The following is a 24,637-nucleotide window of genomic DNA, read 5'->3' as shown; positions in this document are numbered from 1 at the left end:
AAATATTACTATAAATCTATAGCTTTTAGGTCTATAAGTAGTAGAAAAGGTTTCTAAGTAATTAATACTAATATATTAATTAAAACCTTAAGTAACCTATCTTACTTTATATTTATATATATTATTTATTTTATTTTTTAATTTCATAGTATATACCTATCTACTACTTAATAGATAAATATTATCTAGTTTTTTTATAATTTCCTAAGTTTTTATATCTTCTATTTAAGTTACTTCTAGTTATATAGCCTAAATCTAATTATCTTTATAAGGAGAATTTAAGGTTTATCTTATAATAGAAGGCTTATTTAATATAATAACTAATAGTATATAAGAAGTTTTATTAATAGTATTAGNAGTAGAAGGCTTATTTAATATAATAACTAATAGTATATAAGAAGCTTTATTAATAGTATTAATTCTAATAATACTATTATTATTAGTTATAACGTTATTATTTATTTTATATATACTAAGAGTAGGGTAGTTCTAAATAGTAAATAATAGTGCACTTTTAGTATTATTAACTATATTATTAACCTATTAGTAGTCTTTTTTAGCTTCTTCTAATAGAGAGGGGATCTCTATAAGTAACTTAGATTTTTCTTTATTTATTTCTCTATTATTAATACTAATAGTTTTTATACTATCATTATGTGAACTACTTATACTAATATTAATCTTATTATTATTACTATTATTAATAGTATTATTATTATTTATATTTATATTATTATTACTATTAATAATAGTCTTATTATTTAGATTCTTAAGAGCGTTATTAGTTATAGTAATATCTCTACTTATAGTAGGATTATTACTATAAGAGATAGATTAACTAGAAATATCTCTTAGTAGACTATTATAGGTANGTAGTATTATATCTATTATTATTAGGTATAATACTACTATTTATATCTTTAAAGTAGGTATTTATATTTATAGGAAGCTCTTTATAATAAGAAATAAAGATATTCTCTAGGATTTTAATATTTTAAGATTATAAAGCTCTTCTTAGTTATATATCTTAGATCTTATACCTATTAGATCTATANAATTAATTATATAACCTTAATATATTTATATATCTAGTTTTTTAATAAGTAGATCTTTATTTTTATAATAGTATATACTACTTTATACCTTTATATTATTAATATTAGGTTTTATATTATTCTTTATTTTATAAAGCATTTTATACTTAATAGAGCTATAAGGAGTCCTATTATATATATAAAGAGTAGTATAGAAAACTTCACCCTATAAGTAGTATAGTAAACCTAAATTATATAGTAAGGTTCTTATTTTATTAATTATAGTATATATAATACACTCTATAAGTCTATTAGGTTTATATATATAAGGAGGTCTTTTATTATATATTATACTACTTTTAGTATATATAGCTTTAAAGTATTTATTATTAAATTCTCTACCTCTATTAGTAGATATTTCTTTTATTCTTTTATTATTATTATTATTATTAACTTCAGATTAAAATTTAAGAAAAGCTTTACTAATAGTATACTTCTCTTTATCTTTAAGTAATTTTCCCTATATAAAATAGGTATATTTATCTATAAAGATAATAAAAAGGTTATATTTATTATAAGTAGTAAGCGTTATAAGCCTATATAAATCTAAAACTATATAATCTAAGTAATCTAGATTTTTATTATAAACTTATTTTTTACTAGCCTTAGTTATAAATTTACCTTAATAATAGGCTTTATAGAGCTATAATTTATTATTATTATTATTATTATTTATATTTATAATAGTATTATCCTTTAATTTTAAAAGGCTTTATATATATATATATCCTAGACGTTTATGCTATAGTTAGAGGCTATTATTATTATTATTATTTATATTATTATTATTTATAGTATTATATATATAGTTATTATTATTATTAATAGGAAATTAGAAGAAATATAAATTATTTCGTTTTACCCCTATAGTAATAATATAATCTTTATTAATATTATATAAAATAGGTTATTTCTATATAATAGAAGTAATACCTAAAGAATCTAGCTTAAATTAACTAAGTAGATTAATGCTTAGTTTAAGTATATAATAAATATCTTTTAATATTATATTATTATTATTATTAGGATATATTATTAAATCACCTTTTATAGTAGAAGTAAGAGTCTTTANAAATTACCCTTTATAGTAGAAGTAAGAGTCTTTACTTCTCCCTATTTTATTATTTTATTTACTTTTATAGGATTTTTTATAAAGTTATAATTATTAACTATATAAATAGTAGCTATAATATTAATATAAAAATTAACTATTTTTTTATTCTTATTAGTATAACTCCTTACTTTTCCTTTTTCCTTAATAAAAGATTAGTTAATTAAATAATTTAAAAAAGGATTATTAATATTATTATTTATATTATTAGGAGTAGTATAGCTTATATTCTTAAAGAGAATATCTTCTTCTTCTTTATTAGAAGATAAATCTATTAAATCTATAGGATTTTTAGGATTATTAATAGATATATAGGGGGTAATATTATTTATAATAGTTATATTAATTACTTCTTTTTCTTTATCCTTAGTACTAGTAGTACTAATAGAGGGCTTTTTCTACTAACTAAGTACTTTTTTAGGATATAGAAAAGTATAGTTTTCTTTAATATAATTTGTTTTCTTATAATTTTTATAGTATAAACCTTTTTATTTTTTCTAAAGTTTTTTACTTATTTTATTTTTATCTTTCTTTTTATTATTTTCTTAGTTTTTATTTTATTTTTTATTTTTATTACCTTTAGTAGTAGTATTATTAATTACTTTTTTACCTCTTTTTTTCTTATACTTATCTATAAAACTAATATATAAAGAGTTTAAGTTATAGATAGAAGGGTTAGTCCTAAAAGACTAAGTTATAGAGGTTATAAAAACCTTATAAGTCTTATTTAAACTATTAAGTATATAAATAATAACTACTTAATTTAGTAATTTAAGTTTATTATAAAATAAGTTATCTATAAATTCTTTTATTTTATTTATATAATCTTCNTATCTATAAGTTTTTTTATTTTATTTATATAATCTTCTATAAATTTAAAGTTATCTAAAGAAGTATTAAAGAACTCTTTATAGGTTAAAAACTTATTTATAAAACCTATAGGCTTATATAGGNTAAGTTAAAAACTTATTTATAAAACCTATAGGCTTATATAGGGACTTTAGATAATTCTAAATTATATAAGTATCTTTATTATCTTTTATAACCTTAAGTAGACTATTATTATAAAATAACTATATATAACTTAAAGTTTTATAGTTTTTATCTAAATTATCTTTAGATATAGGCTTAATAAGGTCTATAGTAATATCTTTACTATATAGTAGAGCTTTTATATATATAGCTTATACTTTATAGTTCTTAGAACTTATAAACTTAGAGAACTAAACCTTAAAATTAGTTATTATTACTTTATTACTATATAATATATAGTTATAAGTCTTATAAAAGTTAAATAATAGTAAGGTTATATAACTAAAAAACTATTATATATATAGTATAATAATTCTTATAATAAAGTTATAATAGTTAGAAACCTAAAAAGTTAGAGTTTAACTAATAAAAAGAGTAGTTTTTATTCCTTCTCTTTAATTAATATCTTCTTTAGCTAGACTTCTATCTAACTAAGGAGATATATATCCTATATAGTAGATTAGTTAAGAGGAAGTCTATTATATTATAAGTATAAGTCTAAACTAGATTAGAAGTAGATTAAAGAATAGTTTAAAGAAATAATCTAAGGGATATAAATTAAATAAAGTAGTAATAAGAGACTATCTATTTAAAGAAAGATTAATAGAGGTATAGTTAATTTATATAGGATTAGTTATATAGATTTATAAGAAGTATATTTTATAGAACTAAATTACTAGTCTAGTTAATATATTAGCTTTTATATAAGTAATATAGATAGAAAAGTATTTAAAGGATTAATTTTTAGTATATATAACCTTTAAGTAGAGGTAAGGCTTTATAGGTAAGTAGGGGAGAGGTAAAAAGGTAGAAGGAATAGAGATTATCTCTAAACTAGGCTTATAACTTATTAGTATAGGTATAAGTATATTTAGGGGCGTGGTATATACGCCTATATAGTATAAGGTTATAGATAGGTTTATATTATAATAAAAGGTAATAAGTCTAAGTATTTATAAGTATTTAATTATATAGATAATAATAAGGGAATTAATATATTATGATAACTCTAGTTATTATTACTTATATAGTTAGCAGGTTACTTCCTCTAGTAGGGAAAAGTGAGGGGAAAGATAATCTAAAATATAACCTACTAAACTACTAATTATATAAGGTACTTACGTATAGTTTAGCTAATTACATAAGGTACTTATATAACTATATGTATTATATAATCAATATTATAGTTATAGGTTATAATAAATAGAGTATTTTTATATAAGGTTTAATACCTTAAACCTTATTCGTTTATTTTATATAGAATATTAAAGTAAGTTAAGCGTTATTATTATTCTTATATNCTTAAAAAATCGTAAAAATTCCTATATAAGCATAATATTTATATATATAATAGTTCTTTAAATATTTATAGAATTAGTTTATATAGACCTTAATTATAAAGGATTTATAACCCTAACCCTAATTCTAAATAAGTAGATATTTAAAAGGATTTTTTATTAGAATTATTATATATTATACTAGTTTATATAGCTTAATACTAATTTAATATAGTATTATTATATTAGATTTCTTAGGTTTTCTAGGAATTTTATTTTTCTTAGGAATTTCTTAGAAAAAATAAATTCTTAGAGAAAACCTATTATTAATACTATATATATCTAATTTACTATACTATATAATAATATAAAAGTAGTTCTATATAGTATAAAAATCTCTTTAAAAGTTTATAGTATATATACACAAGGTTAGGGTTATAGTTCTATATAAAAAGAAAGATATATTTTCCCTAATAACGAAAAACGCTTATATATATAGTAATATACTTAATATAATAAGACTACTATAATAGGAATTTTTATGATTTTTAAAGCTTAATTATAAGCTATAATACTATAATCTTAGGGCTAGGGCTAACGAGTTATTAACGATAACCTTAGTGGAAACTAGTTTCTATAGTAGAAACCCAGTATTTTCGCCCCCTACGTGAGTAGGGGGAGTTTAGTGCTTGACGTGGCTGACTAACGCCCCCGGGTAGTAATGTTTCCGGGTTATTTGTCCTCATCGACCGGTGTTTAGACCTTTCGGCAAGACCTACATTTGCATCACTGGTCTATCTTTATTGTCACGTGTCACCGTCCCGACGGCAGCTAAATGGCGCATTGGATACCAAACATCATATCTGCTGTTGGTATTATCACCATTGGCGTTGTCATCATTAAGGTTATCAATATTATTACCATATACACCCTTCCATCAAGATTGAGCCGTTATGCGCATGCATCCTCGGACGGCGATGCGCCTTGGGCGCTTGTAACGGGCGCTTCAGATGGCATAGGCCACGCTTTCGCACAAGAGCTGGCAATGCAAGGGTTCAACGTGGTACTTCATGGGCGTAATCGCATCAAGCTGTCTGCCGCCTTAACTCGACTGCGAACAAAACATCCGGAACGATCTTTCCGTTTACTAGTAGCAGATGCCAGCACTGTGCCATGCATGAACTGCATTGGGCCTGAACAAACAAGAACAACAGCGGACTCATCACATATTTCCCTGGACTTCGAAGCCATTCAAGCAGATCTTAGTGATTTGCACCTCACCGTACTCATCAATAATGCAGGGGGTGGTGCGTTCAATCCGATTTGCTTGCCTCTTAGCGAGTCCTCTGTCACCAGGATCACGGGCAACGTCAGCTTAAACGCACTCTTTCCGCTTCATCTGACACGGGTGCTTCTACCCATCCTCCGCCAGAACGCGCCAGCCCTGGTGATGAATGTCAGCTCCATGGCAGACCAAGGATTCCCTCTGCTGGCGTCTTATAGCGCCAGCAAGCAATTCCTCATGAACATGACACGTGCAGTGGGCCTCGAGTCGAGACTGGATGATGGCGACAAACAGGTCGAAATGTTAGGCGTCAGAATAGGCAGGGTAACGGATGTTTCACATTGCAAAGAGCCCCCGTCGTTGTTTACACCGGACTCTCAGACTATGGCCCGAGCAGCTTTGGCACGATCCGGCCGTGGCAATGGGATAGTCGTTGGGTACTGGGCCCACGCACTGCAACAACTCGGCTCCAACATCTTGCCTGCCTGGGCGCAAGATCAGGTCATTATGGCTGTTATGCGCAGAGAAAGAGAAAGGGAACAGACGACAAAGTGAAAGCTCTGCGATCAGAGTTTGTAAACTCAGACTTATATTATCCGCGGCTGCGTCATCGGATGTCCGTTCAATGCACAGACCTAGGTAGGCCTTGCTGCCTGGGCACGGTTCTATGATTCAACAGAGGCTTTTCATCTTATTAGAGACTAGTCTGAATAACGATCCTGGAATCAAGATCTAGACCGTTTATGTGGGCTTGATAGGTATCAACCACGCTATTGATGTACCATGCGTCTTTCATTGAATAAAGCAGCCTTGATAATAATGATCGAACTCAACGAAACCTTCGTGGAGAATTTCAAAAGTTTCTCATTAACGGCTCAAATGCTTTTGCCGTATCCAACACGGACTGGTCATATGGAACGTAATCCCCACCAACTGCTCTCAGCGCCTTGGATCCATCAACGTCCGTCTCCCGCGGCGTCTTCCAGTCTGGCAAATAACCCTCGCCGGGACGACCCTGCTTAATGGAAAGAGTAGGGTACGTTGGCCTGAGGATGTCGGCCGTCGCTTGAGGTGGTGCCCATGCCGTCTTTGAGATGTATCTCTCGCCGTCCGCCTCGCCACCATGGCCGAAGGCCCAGGTAACCAGCTTCGCCACGTCGCGGACATCAACCCAGTAGTCCCAATCAGTCATGGGTCCCACAAGTTCTTCACCGTTCAAGTATCTCCAGATGAACATGCACGAGCTTGAGATGTTGCTCGGGGACTTCGGCGTGGTGAGGGGCGGGCCGCTTACGAAACTTTGAACCTGTTAGCAGACGGTCACAGCTGCATGATGATGCCTCTGAGCACTTACAAAGGGTTGATGGCAGTCATGGTAAACGATGGCTTCTTCTCATCCCGGAACTTCCAAAAGGCCCTCTCGCTCACTACCTTGCTTGCCAAATATGGTAGCCCCGGAGGCGACTCGGAGCCCATCTGTTTCACGATCTCCACCCAAGAGTCACTCCAGTCCTTTTCGGTGTAGACGTACGGATGATCTTTTGGGTAGAACACAGCGACGGCCGAAGACATCAGGACTACAGTCTTGACGGACCCAACCTTGGCAGCCGACTCCAGAAGCCCCGTCGTGGCGTCTCTGATCTGGCTAATAACACGTTGCGGATCGCTTCCAAAGTTGTCGGTGACAGGCTGGGCCAGATGGGCAATGCCCTCAACACCTTCGGCGACCTCGTCAAAAGCGCCGGGAACGGATGTGTCTGCGACCTCAACAATCTCCACTCTTTGCTCATACTCGGCCAATGCTTTGACAGTCGCTTGGGCTGAAGCTGTCGATCGAACCGTGCCACGAATGTGGTACCCCGCTTTGAGCAGAGCCTCGACGGTTCGACCGGCAATATAGCCATTAATACCGGTGACAAGAACGATACCTTTGCTCGACATGTTCTTCTAGATTAAAAACATGGGGAGAAGAGAAGCGTTGTGAACTTTCTTCATAAAGCTTGCTGGTCGACACTTTAAGTAGATGGGTGCGCTGGCCTTGAAGCTGACGTGAGTTCGGACTCTGCTTACGGGACCACAGTCGCGTATTACAAACTCTCTGTATCCACATTATGATTCCTTCACAGTAAGATTTCAGATAGAAAGGCTTCTTTTCAGCGCGGGCCTGGACCATGTGATTTGGTTGGTTTGGTAGACGTATGCTATGAGCAAAGACTACCTCGCGGTGTGGCTTTGTCGGACCTTCATTGCCCCAGTACGGAGCAACCACGGATATCACAAGAGCGAAAGAGTGGCGTAGACGAAAAAGAATGAAAAGCATGCCAATTGTCCGCTAACATCATGATTTGGGCGGGTTCCCAGCGAGAAATCTGGCGATGGCTGTCTAACGAGCGTATCCGGCCTGACCCTTTTAAGCGGTGTGGAAGGAAACGGTCATCGCTCCTGTATTTGCCAACTAGATATCGTGCATTCTCAACGAGTTTAAGTCTTCCTACGAATGACAATAACATAAATATTATAGTGATCACACGCGGCGGCAGTGGCAGTGGTTGCGAGCACACAGGAAAAGCATTGTCCCTGCCATATGAAAGATAGTCATACGTAAGCATCGATGCGATGGTACAAATATTTCCACGTTTTACCACGCGTGTCGAGGGCAGATCCAATCCCTAGGCCCGAGAGCGTTGCATTCAATATTCCCATTTGCCAGCTTGATGAACCCCTTTCTTATGACTGAATACGACCATTAGCGAAATATTCCACGCAAACGATCGCAACGCATGGAAATTGAGGGAAATTGGGGGAAATGTTGGCGCAACATTATGTTGTAACTAGTGCGGATGACTGTCGCCTCAGCAGCGAACGGTAACACTTACTAGTGGGTGTGACGATGACCGCAATCTCATGAGACTTATTCTCAAGATCGGTACAAGTGTAAAACTTATACGGGAAGGTGGACCCTCCAGGCACGCCGAGTTCAGTGACGCGATTCTTGATAGCCCACTCGAGGTCTCCCCTCTTGATATTGTCAGGAACACTAGTGCCCCAACACACAAGGTTGAAGTCGTCCGCCAGAGCGGCACTCATGAGAGACATGACTGTAAAGACAGAGATGGAGAATTTCATTGTGTTGACAGAGCGATCTTGTAGAAGTTGAAAACGAAGGACTATGGATGAACTAGTGATGCCGTTGAGCAGCTGGGCAACATGCTGCTGTTTAAATAGTTATGCTGATTACTAGGTGTACGTGATACATGACAGAGGGCTCGGTGATGGAGAAGGCCTTGGCAATGGGTCATCGTTCGCCTTGCAATTTAGGAGAAACCCAAATTTTTCGACTCGTGGTCGCGACTCGGCGACTTCTCGCCGCGTTTGACCCTCTGCATTTGGGCCCGTGAATTCTTTTTAAACTTACAATAGATATCAGTGGCCCGAGCATAAGGGGAATTTATTACCATGTGTTGGGGATAGTCTACCGGTACGTTAGATCACTCATGTCCTACATAAGCAAATTCAGCAACTGCAAATGATAAGAGCAGTTGACAACTGAATTCATTGAAGCACAGACGACGTAGCTGTCTCAAAATGCGCAGCGGCCTAACATTGACATGGATGAGTTGCTGTGAAGGCGTACACCGAATCAGCCGCGAGAGTTGTAACTTCATCACGGAAGAGGCTCAAACTGTAGGTATTCACATTAGTCAATCAAGCTTTCTGGCAACATTATTCCTGCCGCATGGATGGGGGACGCTAGCTCATCTTGGACGAATTTTAAGAAAAGGTCGTCTAGATGAGCGTGCCCTCGGCTTTCCAGTTCCCGTTTCGAACGTCAATTTCCGAGCTTAGCTTGATTAATTCTACACAACCTTTCTTGTTGTGACAATGTCGACCTCATCGCATCAAGGTCAACGTGAGCGTCTCAACGTACGTTAAGATTGTGCAGTGATTGGCTGATATGAACGCATCCTTCAAGTCGAGGTAAAAGCTAATAGCTTCGAAACTAGATAGAAGCGCGAAAATGGCCCAAACAACTTCTGATGGATATTACACGGTGGTAGTAGGTTCCGGTGGGACTGAATTTTGGCGAGGAACTACTCTTCGAGGTCGCATACACGATCAGTAAGGGGGGAGAGACCTATGTTGTGTCTGGTCACCATGGACTAGAGCCAGTGGCCTATCTGCAGGGCAATATTTGATACTGGAATCCAACTGGTGTTATTGTGACGCTGCAGCTATGAGAACAAACGTTCAATCAGAAATCTCACAACAACGTTATTCTCCGCTGCCATCAAAATATTTTACACTTCAGGGGCCGCACATCGATGTCCAGGAGCTCCATCATCAGCATACTACCTCCCCGATGAGTATGCTTCACAGTTCCCAACATTCCCGCAAACAATTTCAATCAATTCTTGCGCGTAGTGCGATTCTGTGTCCCATTGCCGGAGTGTTGCATATATTATTCAGCATAAGAGAACTAGGTCGGCACCGAGCTCAGGCAGTCGAACATCCTTGAAGTGAGCGTTGAGTCGGGCTGCCCAGATAAAGTTTTGTTACACTGCCAACGCAACCTTCACGCCGACTCAGCGCTCGGGCTCTGACTACAGGAGCTCATTTCTTATTTCCGGTGTATGGGGCGACAGGAGAATTGTCATGGCTCGTATCGTTGCGGCTTCACAAAACAATGATCTCGGGAATGCGAAATTAAGAGGGAATCGAAGGAAGCCTGGTCGTTGAATCCGTACGTCAAAAGTAGCAGGGAGCCTGAGCATACCTACTTTCACAATCTTCGTGAAAGAGAAACCCTGCGAGATAGGGGTTCTTGTTCCCAGACCTACTTGTTTTACGTCTATGTGTATCCAGGTGTACTTCCACGTGAGTTTAGAGACAGTGGCTTGAGGACGCAATTTAAAGAAAAGACGACGACAGAGATACCAGAAACCAAAGGAGGTGTACTTGACAGCGCATAGTATGGATAACTAAGCTGTAGACATTGGGTGTCCTATCAGCGTTCAGTTATCAGGTGGTGTCTCCTTGACAAGATCTTAATGTCAGACTCCACAAGCCTTTAAGCAAGTCAGAGCGCCCTTGAACGCAAAAAGAGAGATCCAACCCGTCCGAAGCCCTGCAGCTTGACCACTCCACCGACAATGACGTTGTCGGCGATGGAAATCCTCGGAATTGGGTGGACCCTGGCCATGCCGGGCCGAATGACCCCATGACCGGCACACGAACAACATGAGACCGGCAGCAGCTGATCTGGGAGGCCCGGTTTGGCCCAGCAATAGGTGGGAAGCGGTCCAGACGTGGAATCGTCGGGACCAGTCCGGCGCCGAGGACGGTGGGCCGGATCGGACCTTGGCCCTGACCGAGCAACACCCAGAAACCCTCTGCTAAGCACGTGCAACATTGCTCGCCCTGCCTCGAGGCTTCTTGCCTCAGGTGAGGCGATATTTAGCCAATGCTACTGTACGTTGTGACCACCACAGAAGGAGACACGATACATCTCGGCCGATATGTCAATCTTTGGACACAAGACCCAGTGCCGCGGACCGGGAACCATTTGAAAAGCAAGGTAAAGGATGATTTCACGCTAGATGGACCCCACCTGTTTGATCTGGGGGACACTTGATGGGGGGCCGATTAGGGACATGTAACCTTTGATGGTCGCTGCCATTGGGCGTTGAAGTGTGGGGTAAGGCATGTTACGGTTGAGATACGCTGGGTTTTGGAGGGTGCAACAACGGTATCAAGATATTGCTGCCAGTCTTGAGAGATAGAGGAAACGTGTTCCTGTAAAGTGATGGCTTCATGGTTCGGAAGGGCCGATAATGAGATGCGCATGACCGGATCGTGAAGCAGTCAGACGGCGCCCGAGCGTTGCGGAGCTTGATGCCGGGCCGCGGAGGCCGGCATGGTTGGCTACTCTTTTTGACAGACAGCCCGGAGCAGTGTACCTTGACCCGGTGCGACCTGCCAGTAGCTGTCAAGAAGTGAAGAAGACAGGGACGCACTGCAGCAGGGCCTTATCAGTGTAACGAGCCCACGACGTCGGAGGTGGACAATGCAACTGGCCTCCCGCTGCGGAAGAGCTTCGAGTCGCCGTCGCACCTTGATTCTTCACTTGTGATAACCTAACTCAACTTTGATAAAGGGTCTCGTGCTGCAGGTTGAAGAGATAGTAGGGAAGGTAAAGAGTAGTTGCGACGCTCCTTCCTGCTCGTCTGGAATCGAGAGAAACGTTACATGCCAGCACGGGCCACGCCGTCAGCTAGCGCCCATTGGCTGAACGCTTGTCTCTATCTTGGCTTTTTGGGGTGTGCCACTTTTATTTCTCCGCACGGGGAGGAGCGGAGCACGCGCTGAACTGGTGGCAGGCATGCAGCCACTCTCGCACTTGCCTCTTGTCAAATCAGACGGATAGTGACAGGAGGAGCGAAGGAAGAGAAGGAGAAGGCACGACACGGCGTTACAATTGGCATGTCTGGAGCATCGAAAGCCCCAGCTGAATCAGGCGTCTTACACCTCACTGGAATCCGACTTTCCATCAGGAGGGCGCTTCGTATTTGCCTAGCAGTTGGTTGCGCCACTGTCGCAGACAGAAGAAGAGTCAGCCGCACGTTGTGTTGTGTCTCGCCCGTCGTCTACGCCGCACAATCAGTCCACCGCGTAGGGCCAATGGCATAGTGTCCTTCTATCCCAGATCTCGTGTCAGCATTTAACGGGATGCAGGTGATGGCGGTGGCATCTGCAATGCGGTAGTAGGTAGATGTATCGTTCGGCATTGGCATGGCACAGCGCGATCCTCCTTCAGGTTTTCCATGTCCACAAAGTTGAAGCCACTCTGAGTCTCCCGTGGTGGTGCGGTTCGTGCTCCTTCCCCAATCGGCCGAGGCACGAGTCGCAGGGGCCAATGACCAGCTGAAGCCTGAGGAAATAAGGAGGTCGCGCCGCCACCTCGTGATCTCGGCCCTTTGTTCTGGTGCTGTTATCGATTGGGGTAAAGTGGGGCTTTGGGGCCCTGGGTTTTCACTGTTTTCGAGGTCGTCCCCCAATCTCATTCTCGCCGACTCCCGAGCCACAGCACACGACCACAAACCAACAGCCCAGTGGTCGCCAGCAATCCTCACGTTTCACGCAAAGGCGGCAAAAAAACGCACTCGAATTAAGATTAAAAGTTTGTACGCGATACCTGGCAGCTCTCGAGTTGATCAAGGCCGGCTGCATCTGCAAATGTGGTGCGATGACTTCCCGGGCGAGTCACTCACGCAGGCTGCCGCTGGCGTTGCCGCAAACAGAAGCCGCCCGCCCCCCATCGCCATGGCTTGGGATCGCCGCGGCGTGCCGTCCGGGACCGTTGAAGTTTGTGTCTAAAATTGGCTGACGGGCTGCGGCAACCGGATCTTTCATGCCTGGCGTCGTTTTTTCGTGTGTCTGCCGAGGCGAGATGAGGTGATGATTTGCCTGCCTGCCTGCCTGGCTTTTGATGCCAAAGACCAAGTCAATCAAGCCTTTCGTCATAACCGAGTTTATCTACCGGATTATCAGACGATGCGACAGGATTCGACCATATCTCCGGCCGAACATGACCGGGAACCGTCCTTTCTTATCAAACGGCGACGTCCCGGGTCTCCATCCATATCAGTGGAACACACACCCCAGGAACAGAGGTGAGGAGCCTCAAGGATGCTGTGCTTGCTGATGAACCCTGGAACTGGCCTGGGCTCCTCCCGCCCATCGGCTGCTCCCCCGTTGCCTAGCACCACCACACCACCCATGTGCTTTTTTTTTTTGTACCTTTTCACTCTGCGCGGGCCACCATCACGACCCAACACTCGACTTGCTGAGCCATTGTTCGTCTGCAAAGATTGCCATTGTCACCTTTCAAGTGGCCGAGTCGGTGTCCGCCCAGGCTCTAAAAGGTGGGGGAGACGGACACAGGATGACTGGTGCTAGTGTGCAATTCCATCTCTATTGGAGTTGGTGCTGATGGTGATGGGTGTTCTAGTCCGTTTCGTTTCGTCTCGTTGGTGCATGTGCCCTCGCCTTCGCTGTAACCGTAGCCGTAGCCTGCCACATACCTAATCCGCATCTCCAGACGCCTACCACCATCCTTCACCAGCTTGATCTCAGCCCAGATTGCCTCCCGCCTGAGTCGCCCAGCCTTCCCTTCCAGCTGATAGGCACTAGGTCCAAGACATGGACTCTACCACACCTTTTCTGGCTTCTGGTTGTGCTACTGGGGCTTGTTTGGAGACGCGAATGTCGAGAATCCTTCAGCACGATGAACAGCAGTTGCTGTGCCTTTTCGTTCTTTCCTGTGGGCAATTCGTTCCCACCACACGTCAGACGGGCACACGCGCAGCAGCGACTACCGCAGGCAGCTCCTTCTCGCTGCTACCTTGCCTTACCTTGCCTCACAGATAGATACCTACAGACCGGGGTAGCTCCGGCCCAGTTCTGACCGTCCATTCGGTCGGCGCTGCCTTCCTCATCCTCCACGGCTAGCTCTGCACATCTTTCCTCGGCCAGTCGTAGCTTCCGTAGTCGTGCCTTCCTGCCTTTCGATGCCCTTCTTGCCTTCCCGCTGCCTTTTGCGCCGGCAAAGTGAATATCGTATCGGATTTTGTGAATCAGAAGGAAGCAGGACCCGTGCGGCCTCTGGTGATCTGTTTCCCAGCTGAGACTAACGTCTTTGCATCCCGAACAAACGTCCCCCAAAGCATCCCTTTCCCCAAATCTCCAATCACCACCACCACCACCACCATCCCCCGGTCTCATTCTCCTCCTCCTCTTCCTCACCTCCCTTACCCATGCCCATCCCATCCCTTCACTTCCCTGCCCCTCGCTACCCTACCACACGCCACGCACCAAAACCACCACCAAACACCCACACTCCCATCAAACCACCCCGGCTCTTCCTCCAGACCACCGACTCCACTCACGATCATCGCCCAGTGCAACTGCAACCTGCAGCCCGATAAACCGTCCCATAAAGAAGCACCGCATCCGTCCCCGGACCCCTTCTTTCAACCTCGTGGTCTCATTCTCCTCCCTTCCCCTTCTCACCCCCAATTGCGCGCCTAATCTGCGCCCTGCGCCCAGCCGAGCCGTCATCGTCCGGTCACGATTGAGTTTGCAACCTCCGACAATTCTCAGTCACATCAAGCGCCCCGGCTCACACCACTGCCGATTGCATTTCAACTGCCGAGGCGCGACGCGCTTGTCGAACGAACCTCACTTCGCTTCGATTGACCTCATCTCACTCATCCATCCTCAGACATCACCAAACCGCAACCATGTCTACAGAAGAGAAACTCCAACCCGAGTCCGCCACCACTCCGGGCGACACAGTGCACTCCGCCACCCCCGATGTCGACGGCCCCGCCCCGCGCCCGGCCGGCTGGATGTACAAGGGCTTCCGCGTCCGTGGCCACGAGCTGTGGTACGCTTCCCCGCGCATCCAGCTCTTCATGGTGTCTTTCATCTGCTTCCTGTGCCCCGGCATGTTTAACGCTCTGACCGGTCTCGGCGGCGGTGGTCAAGTCGACACGAAGGCCCAGACCGACGCCAACACCGCTCTCAACTCCACCTTCGCCGTCGTCGCTTTCTTCGCCGGTACCGTCGCCAACCGTCTCGGTTTGCGTCTCACTCTTGCCCTCGGAGGCTTGGGATACTGCATCTATGCTGCGTCCTTCCTGTGCTACTCCCACACCCAGAACCGCGGCTTCGTCATCTTCTCCGGCGCCTTCCTCGGTGTCTGTGCCGGTCTTCTGTGGACCGGACAGGGCGCCATCATGATGTCCTACCCCACCGAGAAGGAGAAGGGCCGCTACATTTCATGGTTCTGGATGATCTTCAACCTCGGTGCCGTCATTGGCTCTCTGATCCCCCTCGCGCAAAACATCCACACCATCTCCGGCCCCGTTTCCGACGGCACCTACGCCGCCTTCATCGTCCTCATGTTCCTCGGCGCCGTCATTGCCCTGTTCATGTGCGACGTCCCCAAGGTCTACCGCGAGGATGGCTCCAAGGTCATCATGATGAAGAACCCCACCTGGCAGTCCGAGTTCAAGGGTCTCTGGGAGACGCTCTACAACGAGCCCTGGATCCTGCTGCTGTTCCCCCTCTTCTTCACATCCAACATCTTCTACACCTACCAGACCAACAATATGAACGCGGGCCAGTTCAACGTTCGCACCCGCGCCCTCAACAACCTGCTCTACTGGCTCTTCCAGATCTTTGGCGCTCTCATCTTCGGCTACGCCCTCGATATGCACTCTGTCCGCCGCAGCGTCCGCGCCAAGGGATCTTACATCGCTCTTACTGTGCTCACCATGGTTATCTGGGGTGGCGGCTGGGCTTGGCAGAAGAAGCAGCCCACTCGTGAGGCTGCCGGTGCGGAGGACTTCGTCAAGATTGACTGGACCGACGGCGGCTCCACGTACCTTGGCCCCATGTTCCTCTACATCTTCTACGGCTTCTTCGACGCCGTCTGGCAGACTTGCATTTACTGGTACATGGGTGCTTTGTCCAACTCTTCGCGCAAGGCCGCCAACTTGGCTGGATTCTACAAGGGTAAGTCCAATCTACTCCACATCGTTGACACGCCAGACTAACAGATTCCTAGGAATCCAATCTGCCGGCGCCGCCATCTTCTGGGCCCTGGACTCCAACAAGGAGCCGTACGACACCATGTTCGGCGCCACCTGGGGCTGCCTCGCCGCCGCCCTCATCATCGGAGCCCCCATCATCTTCTGGAAGATCAAGGACACTGTCGCGCTCGAGGACGATCTCAAGTTCACCGACGAGACCGTCGAGGACGTCGTTGCGCCAGGCACGATCGAGCCCAAGCCCGAGAAGGAGGTTGCCTAATTTTTTGATCTGATATATGACGTGTAACGGGGATGTAATTGGTGTTTGGATGTGTTTGTCATGGGTGCTGGAAATGATATCCCGGGGTGCTTTGGAGATGATGTGTTGATGAGAGATGAGGATACCTCGCCACTATGTGGTCGTATTTATTAAATAATACACAGTTGATATGATTTTGCCTGGTCTTCTTGACTTCTGTGTGATCAGCTATCTTGCCACAAGATACATTTGAGAACCATGTTCAACGCGAAAGCCTAACTTTAGCCTTGCCTGACATCTGTCTTCGAGTCTTACAAAAGTCTGTTCCAATGGATGCTATATTATGACATCCAGGCCGCGGTGACATGGGGAAACGTCCCTTCGAAACAGCATTAGAAGTGAACTGCATATCATCCTGGCCATGGACAAGTCGTCTACAATCCGTAGGGGTTATCCTCAGTAACCGTAGCAGAGATCAAACAGAGACTGCCTAGTTCTTGCCTCCGCCAGAGCCACTATACTTTCTTTATACTGAGTGACTCTAACCAGGGGCAATGGTAAAAGGGTAGAGTTAACAAAAGTGATAACGATAAAAGACGCCCATAAACGACGACGATAAATGACGGTGGAGGCAATGACGACAGCGATCACCATGACAATAACAACAGCAAGAGCTGCAGAGTACACATGAGCCCATAGGAATGATAGTTGCTCTAGCACATGAAGATTAGACAATCTCATCAAAGTATGGGGCCGGGCGGCCATAAGCTCACGGTGTGTTGTCTCTAAAGTCATCACTGAGCCCTGATCACGTTCATACGTTGGTTAAATATCAAATGCGAAGGAACCTGGCCTGTCTCAAATTTCTATAATTGGCATCTCTGTGAGCAAAGGCAGGTGGCTACAAACAATTATAATGATATCGCTCTTAAAACTTTGTGTTTTGTTCATTGTTCGGATAGGCAGGCATTAACAGGCCCGCCAGGTGTTCCAACAAAGAAGGAAGGAACGTGAAGCAGGCACTACCCACAGCCCTTCCCTCTTCTTGAGATTCATGCTTGGAGAAGGTACTACCTTAGGCAGCTGCACCTGCCCGGATCCCCGTCAACCTCCTGCGCATTTGCTACCCCACATAACAAACAGCAGCAGTGAACGGTTATTTTTCTCCTTCGTCTACCTTACCTCACACAAATTCTACGCGACCACTTTCAACACCTGCGCGCGTCTACATCATTTTTGGACCGAATTGATCTTTTACTTCGATCGCGGGCGACTTGAAGCCATAGCAATTAACGACCACGACGAACGAAGACGACGTGCAAGAACGACGTGCGACGAGGACGACAACGACATCAAGAGCGACAGCAATAACAAAACATGGCACAACTATCAGACCTGCCACAGGAGATTATTCTCGAAATCTGCTCTTTTGTGCGACCCCATCTCCACGGCAAGGACATCCTCGACGGAAAAGAGTCCGGCAAAGTCGATCAGTATCAGGAGGTCCTCCGCGACCGCCGCAACCTGAAGTCGTTGAAAAGCTTTTGCCGCACTTGCAAGAAGTACAACAACCTCCGGGACACCCTACTCTTCACCACGATTGTTTCAAACCGAGATTTCAAAGAAGACGCCGTCTGGGATCTGATAACCATGATCGGCGGGCTCCTAAATAACCCGGGAGGACGAGTCCGCACCCGCAGCCTCCATCTGTTCTTTTACACCGTGGAAGATGAGCGGACGGTGGAGATGCCCTATAGACTTTCACCTATACAGGTAAGAGCTCTGGAGAACGCCGCCGCCGCCGTGGGCATCGACACAACCAAGTTGATTCTCGATCTGTTCGGAGACGATCGAAAATTTATCACTCTCAAAGACGTCGTCAAGCACACCGTGTACCTACGTTGCGACCGCATCTTGGGCTACGTAACGCTGCTTCTCATTCTCCTCTTGCCTAAAGTACAAGATCTCACTCTCGTGATCAGCCTGCACGCCTACCACTGGATGATTCACATCTGGGCAAAAGCACGTTGCATCGGGCTTTCCCACGCGGCCATTCTACGACTCAAAACCCTCGCTATCAGCGTCACCTCCTTCAAGCATCGAGACGACAATCGCGACAGAGGTTTCCGTTCCATGTTCGGCATGCAGCCGTCTTGCGAGGTATACGGACAGATGTGCGAGTTCCAAGCCACGCAGATGACTGAGTCCAAGATAACCTCACTGACTCTCAACCTATCGCCTATCAAGACCCCAGAGCTGTGTCGACTTATCCAGAGGCTTACGACACTGAAAAGATTCATTCTCGTCGGCAACGTGGAACCGATCAGTATCGCAGACACGATTGACGCGTTGAAGAAACATGCCCGTACTCTGCACACTCTGGGCTTCAAGAGACGTCCTTTGGCCGAGGACAAAGACAACGAGTACGTCATCGCCGACCTCACAGACTTCGTCGCCCTAGAGAAGCTTTGGATCACCGCCGCGCTATTAAGTGCAGTCGACGAATCTGGTCAGAAGCAGAGTGCTCCTACTGAAGACCCTCCCACGAAGTGTGAGAAACGGCCCTCTGATGTTGACAACGTCTTCCTGAAGCTTCCAACCTCCCTCAAGAAGCTTCACTTGGACGGCCACACGAAGCACCTCGTCGAGGATTTCCGCCGGTTTTCGCATGGAGTTCAGCGTGGGGACTATTCCATCAACTTCACTCTGTCGTTGAGCCGTACCACCGGCGCTGGCAAGAAAGTAATCAAAATGTTTTACCAGCTGAAGCACCAAGTTGTCGTCGGCAATGGCCGTCCTGTGCTATGGTAGAATGCACGGGCAAAACTCTACCACCAAAGCGGAGCAATGATGACGACAAAAAGGGTTTGCTTCCGGGCTTGACAGATGCTAGTGGGCATGGGTGACAGAGTGGACGATGACATGGACGACTAGCCTACCGACGACGACAACGACGATGGCAACGGCGGAGAACAGAGACTACAACAAAGCAGGATAACAACAAAGGATTACAAAGGACGGCAATGATGTAGGACAACGAGAACAAGGATGACGACAATAATGACGAGGAGAATTAGCGAGAATGCATCGTGGTCACTTGATGGCTTGTACTCTGGCGTGGAAAGCCCAACCTGATGTAGTCTATGGTATAGACTGACTCCGAGATGGCTCGGGAGGGCATACCTCGGGGAGCAACGCAGTGTGGATCAAGAAGGATCAATGAGATAAATCATGGTACTACTTGTGGGATTCAGGTGCATGAAGAAAACAATTCACGCCGCAAATGGCTAAATGTAAGGCTTTTCCTTCGACACAGTGTTTCCAAAGATGACAGCCATCTTGGTCAAAACAATGACCACAGTCTTCCATCCCGATATTAGCCAATCAGGGCATTTCCCCCTAGGTATCTATGCGTAGGCGCCTCTTTTGGAAAGGCTCTGCAATGAGGAATACTGGCCGTTCAATTGTGACCACTTAATGAAGGGATTAGTATCCTGAAGAGATTGAAAGGTTGAGACTCTGGTTTGCCCTCCGGAAGTTGTAGAGCCATAGGGCAGAACTCGATTGTAAATGCATGGGAACCCATCTATCATCTATCGTTTACACATATCCCCGATGTCTATCTTCTACGTCATCTCCTCCGAAACCTCCACCGCCAGGCGTGTTCACTTGCACATACTCTCCCACCCCTAAGTTCACAATCGCCTTGCCACCCAAGTTAATCCTCTCCATCTCACCACCATCTTCACCCTTCAAGAACGCAAAGTTCTCACCCCTCATACCTGGCCCGCCGCCACCCATGCCGTACGGTCTATACACCCGGCGGTCACTCAAAATGCTGAACTTCAAGGGCACCCGCGCTTCCACCTCCCTCGTAATTCCATCTCCGCCCTTCCACGTTCCATTACCACCACTGCCCCTTCGGATCTCGTACTTACGTACCAGAACCGCTGTCCGCTTCTCAACCACCTCAGCATCCGTCTGTTTTGTGTTCGTAGAATGCACATGTGTCGAATGCTCCCCCTCGTACCCATCTCCAGCACCTACACCTCCACCAATACTCTCGCCGTAGTTCCACCCCTTGGTAACAACCCCCGTGGCAGGGTCCCTCCCGCCCATGCCCCAGCCGAAGCTATTCGCGCAGCCCTGCGACGCAGCGCACCGCCCGAACGCGCGCAAGATCACGTCAATGACGCGCTGCGAGGCGAGTGTGCTTCCGCAGATAGCCGCGCGCGGGCCCGGGTTAAGCACCGAGCCCGGCGGGACGCGGATCTCCACGGGGGCGAGACATCCCTCGTTCAGGGGTATGTCGACGTCCACCAGGCAGCGGACGGTGTAGATGATGGCTGAGTGGCAGATGGAGATGGGGCAGTTGTAATTCCCCCACATCTGCGGACCACTACCTTCAAAATCGTACACAGCAGAGCCCGTGTCGGGGTCGATGCTGATCTTGACGCGCATAGGCGTGCCGTCATCCAAATAATCCGTCGCCTCCAGTGGACGCCCTCCGTTCCGCGCCGCGACGGCTTTGAAGAAAGACCGCACGGCGAGTTCAGCGTTATTCTGGATCGCGCCCATGTATTTGTGCACCACGGGCAGCGAGGCCTCGGCGCAGAGCTTGCGGAGGAGGGTGATGCCGCGCTGGTTGGCGGAGGTTTGCGCCTTGAGGTCGGAGATGTTGTCGGCCAGCCGGCGCGAGGTGGAGCACCCCGGGAAGGAACCCGCGCGCTCGAAGGCCTCGCGGACATCGGTCTCGAGGAAGGTGCCGGCGGCGACGATCTTGAGGGAGGGCACGTTGAGGCCCTCCTCCCAGAGCTCGCGCGACTCGGGCATCATGGAGGTGATGCCCTTGCCGCCGATGTCGGTGTGGTGGCCTCTGCTGGCGACGTAGAAGGCGATTTCTTCCTTGCCGGTGGCGGGGGAGGGGATGAATACGGGGGTGACGACGGTGAGGTCGGGAAGGTGGGTGCCGCCCCATTGGGGGTGGTTCGTGAGGAGGACGTCACCGGGGGAGAGTTTGCCGGCCCAGAGGCGGTGTTGGGCTTGGATTGCGAACTGCATGGAGCCGAGGTGGATGGGGATGTGAGGGGCGTTGGCGACGAGTTTGCCGGAGGGGGAGAAGATTGCGCAGGAGAAGTCGAGGCGTTCTTTGATGGAGGTGGAGATGGAGGTGCGCTGGAGGGTTGTGCCCATTTGTTCGGCGATGGCCATGAAGCGGTGGGCGAAGACGGAGAGCTGGATCGGGTCGACTGTCGAAGACGAGGGGTCTTGGAGGGATGAGGCGAGAGGGCTGGTGAGGGTTTGTTTCTGGAGGAGGACGTGGGATGTGAGAATATGCGCGGTAAAGGTTGGAGACACAAAGATTGTCTGGGTCTGGTCGATGATGAGGGCTGGTCCGGGGATGGCGGTGGACTTGGGAATCTGGGGGAGGTGGTAGATGTTGGTGGCATGCCAGGCACCGTCGACGTAGACCTGCTGCGTCTCTTGCGGCTCAGGAGGTGCGATAGGAGTAGTAGAGGAAAGCTCCTTGAGGGCGGAAGATTCCTGCGCCTGGGACCCCGCGCTACCTGTTCCGCGGACCTTTACAGACTCGATGACGATGTCCCGCTTCATCGAGAAAGCGAACTCGCGGAGGTGGGTTGCCTCAAACTTGGCAGCGTAGTCGCCGTCCTCGGGCTTGGAGATTGTGAGGTTCGTGTCGGTGCCGAAGTAGCGCAGAACGAGACTCTCATCAAAGACCAAGGAGTCTGCATCAGCGCCCTGGGAAAGAAGTTCCCCTGACACCTTAGCCTTGAGCACCGCCAGACGGTCCGTGACGTGAGCTTCCGCAGAGGCATCGAGCTTGCTGCCGTACGGCTCAAGCGCTTCGTGCTGCAGCTCCGCCTGCGCGATACCGTACGCCGATAACAGGGACGAGAACTTGTGGATGAGTATGCGGCGGATGCCTAGACGGTCGGCAATATCGCAGGCGTGCTGACCGCCGGCACCGCCGAAGGAGACGAGGTGATGGTTCTCGGGCGCGAAGCCGCGGGCCTCGGTAGCGTTGCGGATCGGGCGGGACATTGTCTCGTTTGCGACGTTGAGGAAGCCGAGGGCGACGTCATGCGGCGTCAGGGACTGGTTCGTCTGAGCGTTGAAGTCGGCGGTGATGGTGGCAAACTTCTCCGCCACGACGGCGGCGTCCAGGGGCTCATCCGCATTGGCGCCGAAGATGGAGGGGAAGGAGGACAGCACAAGGCGGCCGAGGAAAAGGTTCGCGTCAGTGACAGTCAGGGGCCCGTCCTTGCGGTAGCAAGCAGGGCCGGGGTGTGCGCCGGCAGATTCAGGACCGACGGCGAGGAGGCCGTTGCGGGCGAACAGGATGGAACCGCCGCCTGCCGCTACCGTGGCGATGTTGAGCATGGGTACAGTGATTGTGCGGCCGGCGATGGAGGTCTCGGTGAGGTAGTCGTAACGGCCGTCGTAGCGGGAGACGTCGGTGCTGGTGCCGCCCATGTCGAAGCCGATGACAGGGGTGCCGTCGGCTGGGTCGTAGCAAGACCGGGCAATACCCACGACGCCGCCTGCGGGTCCGGAGAGGAGAGCTTCGTTCCCGCGGAATCGGGTGGCTGCCTTGAGGCCGCCGTCGGAGCACATGAAGTCGACGCGCTGCGGGGGGATGCGGAAACCCGAGGTGAAGGAGGAGACGTAGCGCTGGATAACGGGATAGAGGTAGGCCTCGGAGCAGGTGGAGGTGCTGCGGTTGAGGAACTTGATAGTCGGTGATGTCTGGGCAGAGGTTGTCACGAAGGCGAAGCCGAGGGAGCGGGCGAGGTCTGCGACGAGATCTTCGTGGGCCGGGTAGAGGTAGGCGTGCATGAAGCAGATCGCAAGGTTGTTGTAGCCCTGCTCGCGGAGAGCGAGGAGTTGAGGGCGAACAGCGTCGAGGTCGGGGGCGCGGAGAACGCGGACGAACTCGCCGCTCGGCGTGCGAATGAGGCCATCTTGAGATGCCAGTGCGTCTTTGGAGAAGGGCTCCGGGTTGAGATCGTAGTCTGCGGGGACGATGCGCTCGTCGACCTCGACAACGGCCTCGTGGAGGGCTTTGGGTTTGCGGATGTTGAGGTCAAAGAGCTTGGGGCGAGACTGGTCGCCGATCACGCAGACATCTTTGAAGCCTTTTGTGGTGAGGAAGGCGAAGCGCTCGCCCTTGTGCTCCAGAAGGGCATTTGTGGCTACCGTTGTGCCGATGCGGCAGGATGCTGGTGAGTTTGGTTAGTGAGGGCATTCGGAAGAGGGTGATTTCAGGGGTCGAGGTGAGGGATTACCAATGCGGGAGCCGTCGAGTTTCTCACCGACGGGGATGGTTTTGTTCTCGACAATTGAGAGGATGCGGCGGATCGCTTCTGTTGGTGCATCTGGGTAGTTTGCGGGGTCTTCGGAGAGGAGTTTGAAGATGATGGGATCGCGGCCGTCAATGTCTGCGATAACGTCGCAGAAGGTGCCGCCGCGGTCGATGGCGACCCGGATGTCGGCCGTCATTCTGAGGCTCAGCTCACTGAGGGTGATGAATTTTCAGTGAGTCTTTGGTGTGTTTGTGGTCTCAGCGCGTGAGTTGGGGTGAGACTTGGCGCTGTTCAGTGAACTGAAACTGAGATCACGAAAACCACTGAAGGAAAACACACCCCGGTGAGTCAAACCCCTTGGCAAAGTGAAGGTATTATGCATATATAACACAATCTCACCGACGCATACACCGTCAAGCATTGCCCTGCGGTAATTGATGCCGACGGTTGACGGCCGCTTTGCGCTGTGAAAGACCCACGGAGGCACTCGTCGGGGCTTCGTCGGGCGGCGTAATTACGTGCTGGCGGGCGGTCCCCGATGCTGTGGATCCAGTCGGCGCCTCTCCGATGTTAGCATCCTTGGCGGGAAAAGCTCTTATCGCCGTCGTCGGCCCTCTGGCGACTCCCGGAACTGGCTAGAATGAGTTTCTCACAAAAGT

General features: G+C 46.9%; 6 protein-coding genes across 6 annotated transcripts; 3 read left to right on the top strand and 3 right to left on the bottom strand.

Moving 5' to 3' along the window:
• Nucleotides 1–5,559: 5,559 nt before the first annotated feature.
• GCG54_00014686 (uncharacterized protein) lies at nucleotides 5,560–6,354 on the top strand (the record flags this gene model as incomplete). The annotated part of the gene is made up of 2 exons (XM_045414509.1): nucleotides 5,560–5,691; nucleotides 5,743–6,354. 2 exons carry the CDS (start codon nucleotides 5,560–5,562, stop codon nucleotides 6,352–6,354), a joined length of 744 nt encoding a protein of 247 aa, XP_045260631.1.
• A 298-nt stretch (nucleotides 6,355–6,652) lies between these two features.
• GCG54_00014685 (putative uncharacterized oxidoreductase) lies at nucleotides 6,653–7,740 on the bottom strand (the record flags this gene model as incomplete). Its single annotated transcript, XM_045414508.1, has 2 exons — nucleotides 6,653–7,097; nucleotides 7,154–7,740. The coding sequence occupies 2 exons, from the start codon at nucleotides 7,738–7,740 to the stop codon at nucleotides 6,653–6,655; spliced, it is 1,032 nt and encodes a 343-aa protein (XP_045260630.1).
• A 697-nt stretch (nucleotides 7,741–8,437) lies between these two features.
• Nucleotides 8,438–8,925, bottom strand: GCG54_00014684 (uncharacterized protein; the record flags this gene model as incomplete). Its single annotated transcript, XM_045414507.1, has 2 exons — nucleotides 8,438–8,532; nucleotides 8,676–8,925. 2 exons carry the CDS (start codon nucleotides 8,923–8,925, stop codon nucleotides 8,438–8,440), a joined length of 345 nt encoding a protein of 114 aa, XP_045260629.1.
• Nucleotides 8,926–15,098: 6,173 nt separating this feature from the next.
• Nucleotides 15,099–16,674, top strand: GCG54_00014683 (UNC93-like protein; the record flags this gene model as incomplete). The annotated part of the gene is made up of 2 exons (XM_045414506.1): nucleotides 15,099–16,377; nucleotides 16,430–16,674. The coding sequence occupies 2 exons, from the start codon at nucleotides 15,099–15,101 to the stop codon at nucleotides 16,672–16,674; spliced, it is 1,524 nt and encodes a 507-aa protein (XP_045260628.1).
• Nucleotides 16,675–18,030: 1,356 nt separating this feature from the next.
• On the top strand, nucleotides 18,031–19,464 carry GCG54_00014682 (uncharacterized protein; the record flags this gene model as incomplete). The annotated part of the gene is made up of 1 exon (XM_045414505.1): nucleotides 18,031–19,464. The coding sequence occupies one exon, from the start codon at nucleotides 18,031–18,033 to the stop codon at nucleotides 19,462–19,464; it is 1,434 nt and encodes a 477-aa protein (XP_045260627.1).
• A 789-nt stretch (nucleotides 19,465–20,253) lies between these two features.
• On the bottom strand, nucleotides 20,254–24,174 carry GCG54_00014681 (uncharacterized protein; the record flags this gene model as incomplete). Its single annotated transcript, XM_045414504.1, has 2 exons — nucleotides 20,254–23,894; nucleotides 23,961–24,174. The coding sequence occupies 2 exons, from the start codon at nucleotides 24,172–24,174 to the stop codon at nucleotides 20,254–20,256; spliced, it is 3,855 nt and encodes a 1,284-aa protein (XP_045260626.1).
• Between the last annotated feature and the right edge of the window lie 463 nt (nucleotides 24,175–24,637).

Source organism: Colletotrichum gloeosporioides (genome assembly GCF_011800055.1).
Source record: "Colletotrichum gloeosporioides strain Lc1 chromosome Unknown consensus_66, whole genome shotgun sequence".
Lineage (NCBI taxonomy): Eukaryota > Fungi > Ascomycota > Sordariomycetes > Glomerellales > Glomerellaceae > Colletotrichum > Colletotrichum gloeosporioides.
Note: the sequence above shows the minus strand (reverse complement) of the source record. Positions and strands in the feature narration are given on the sequence as shown.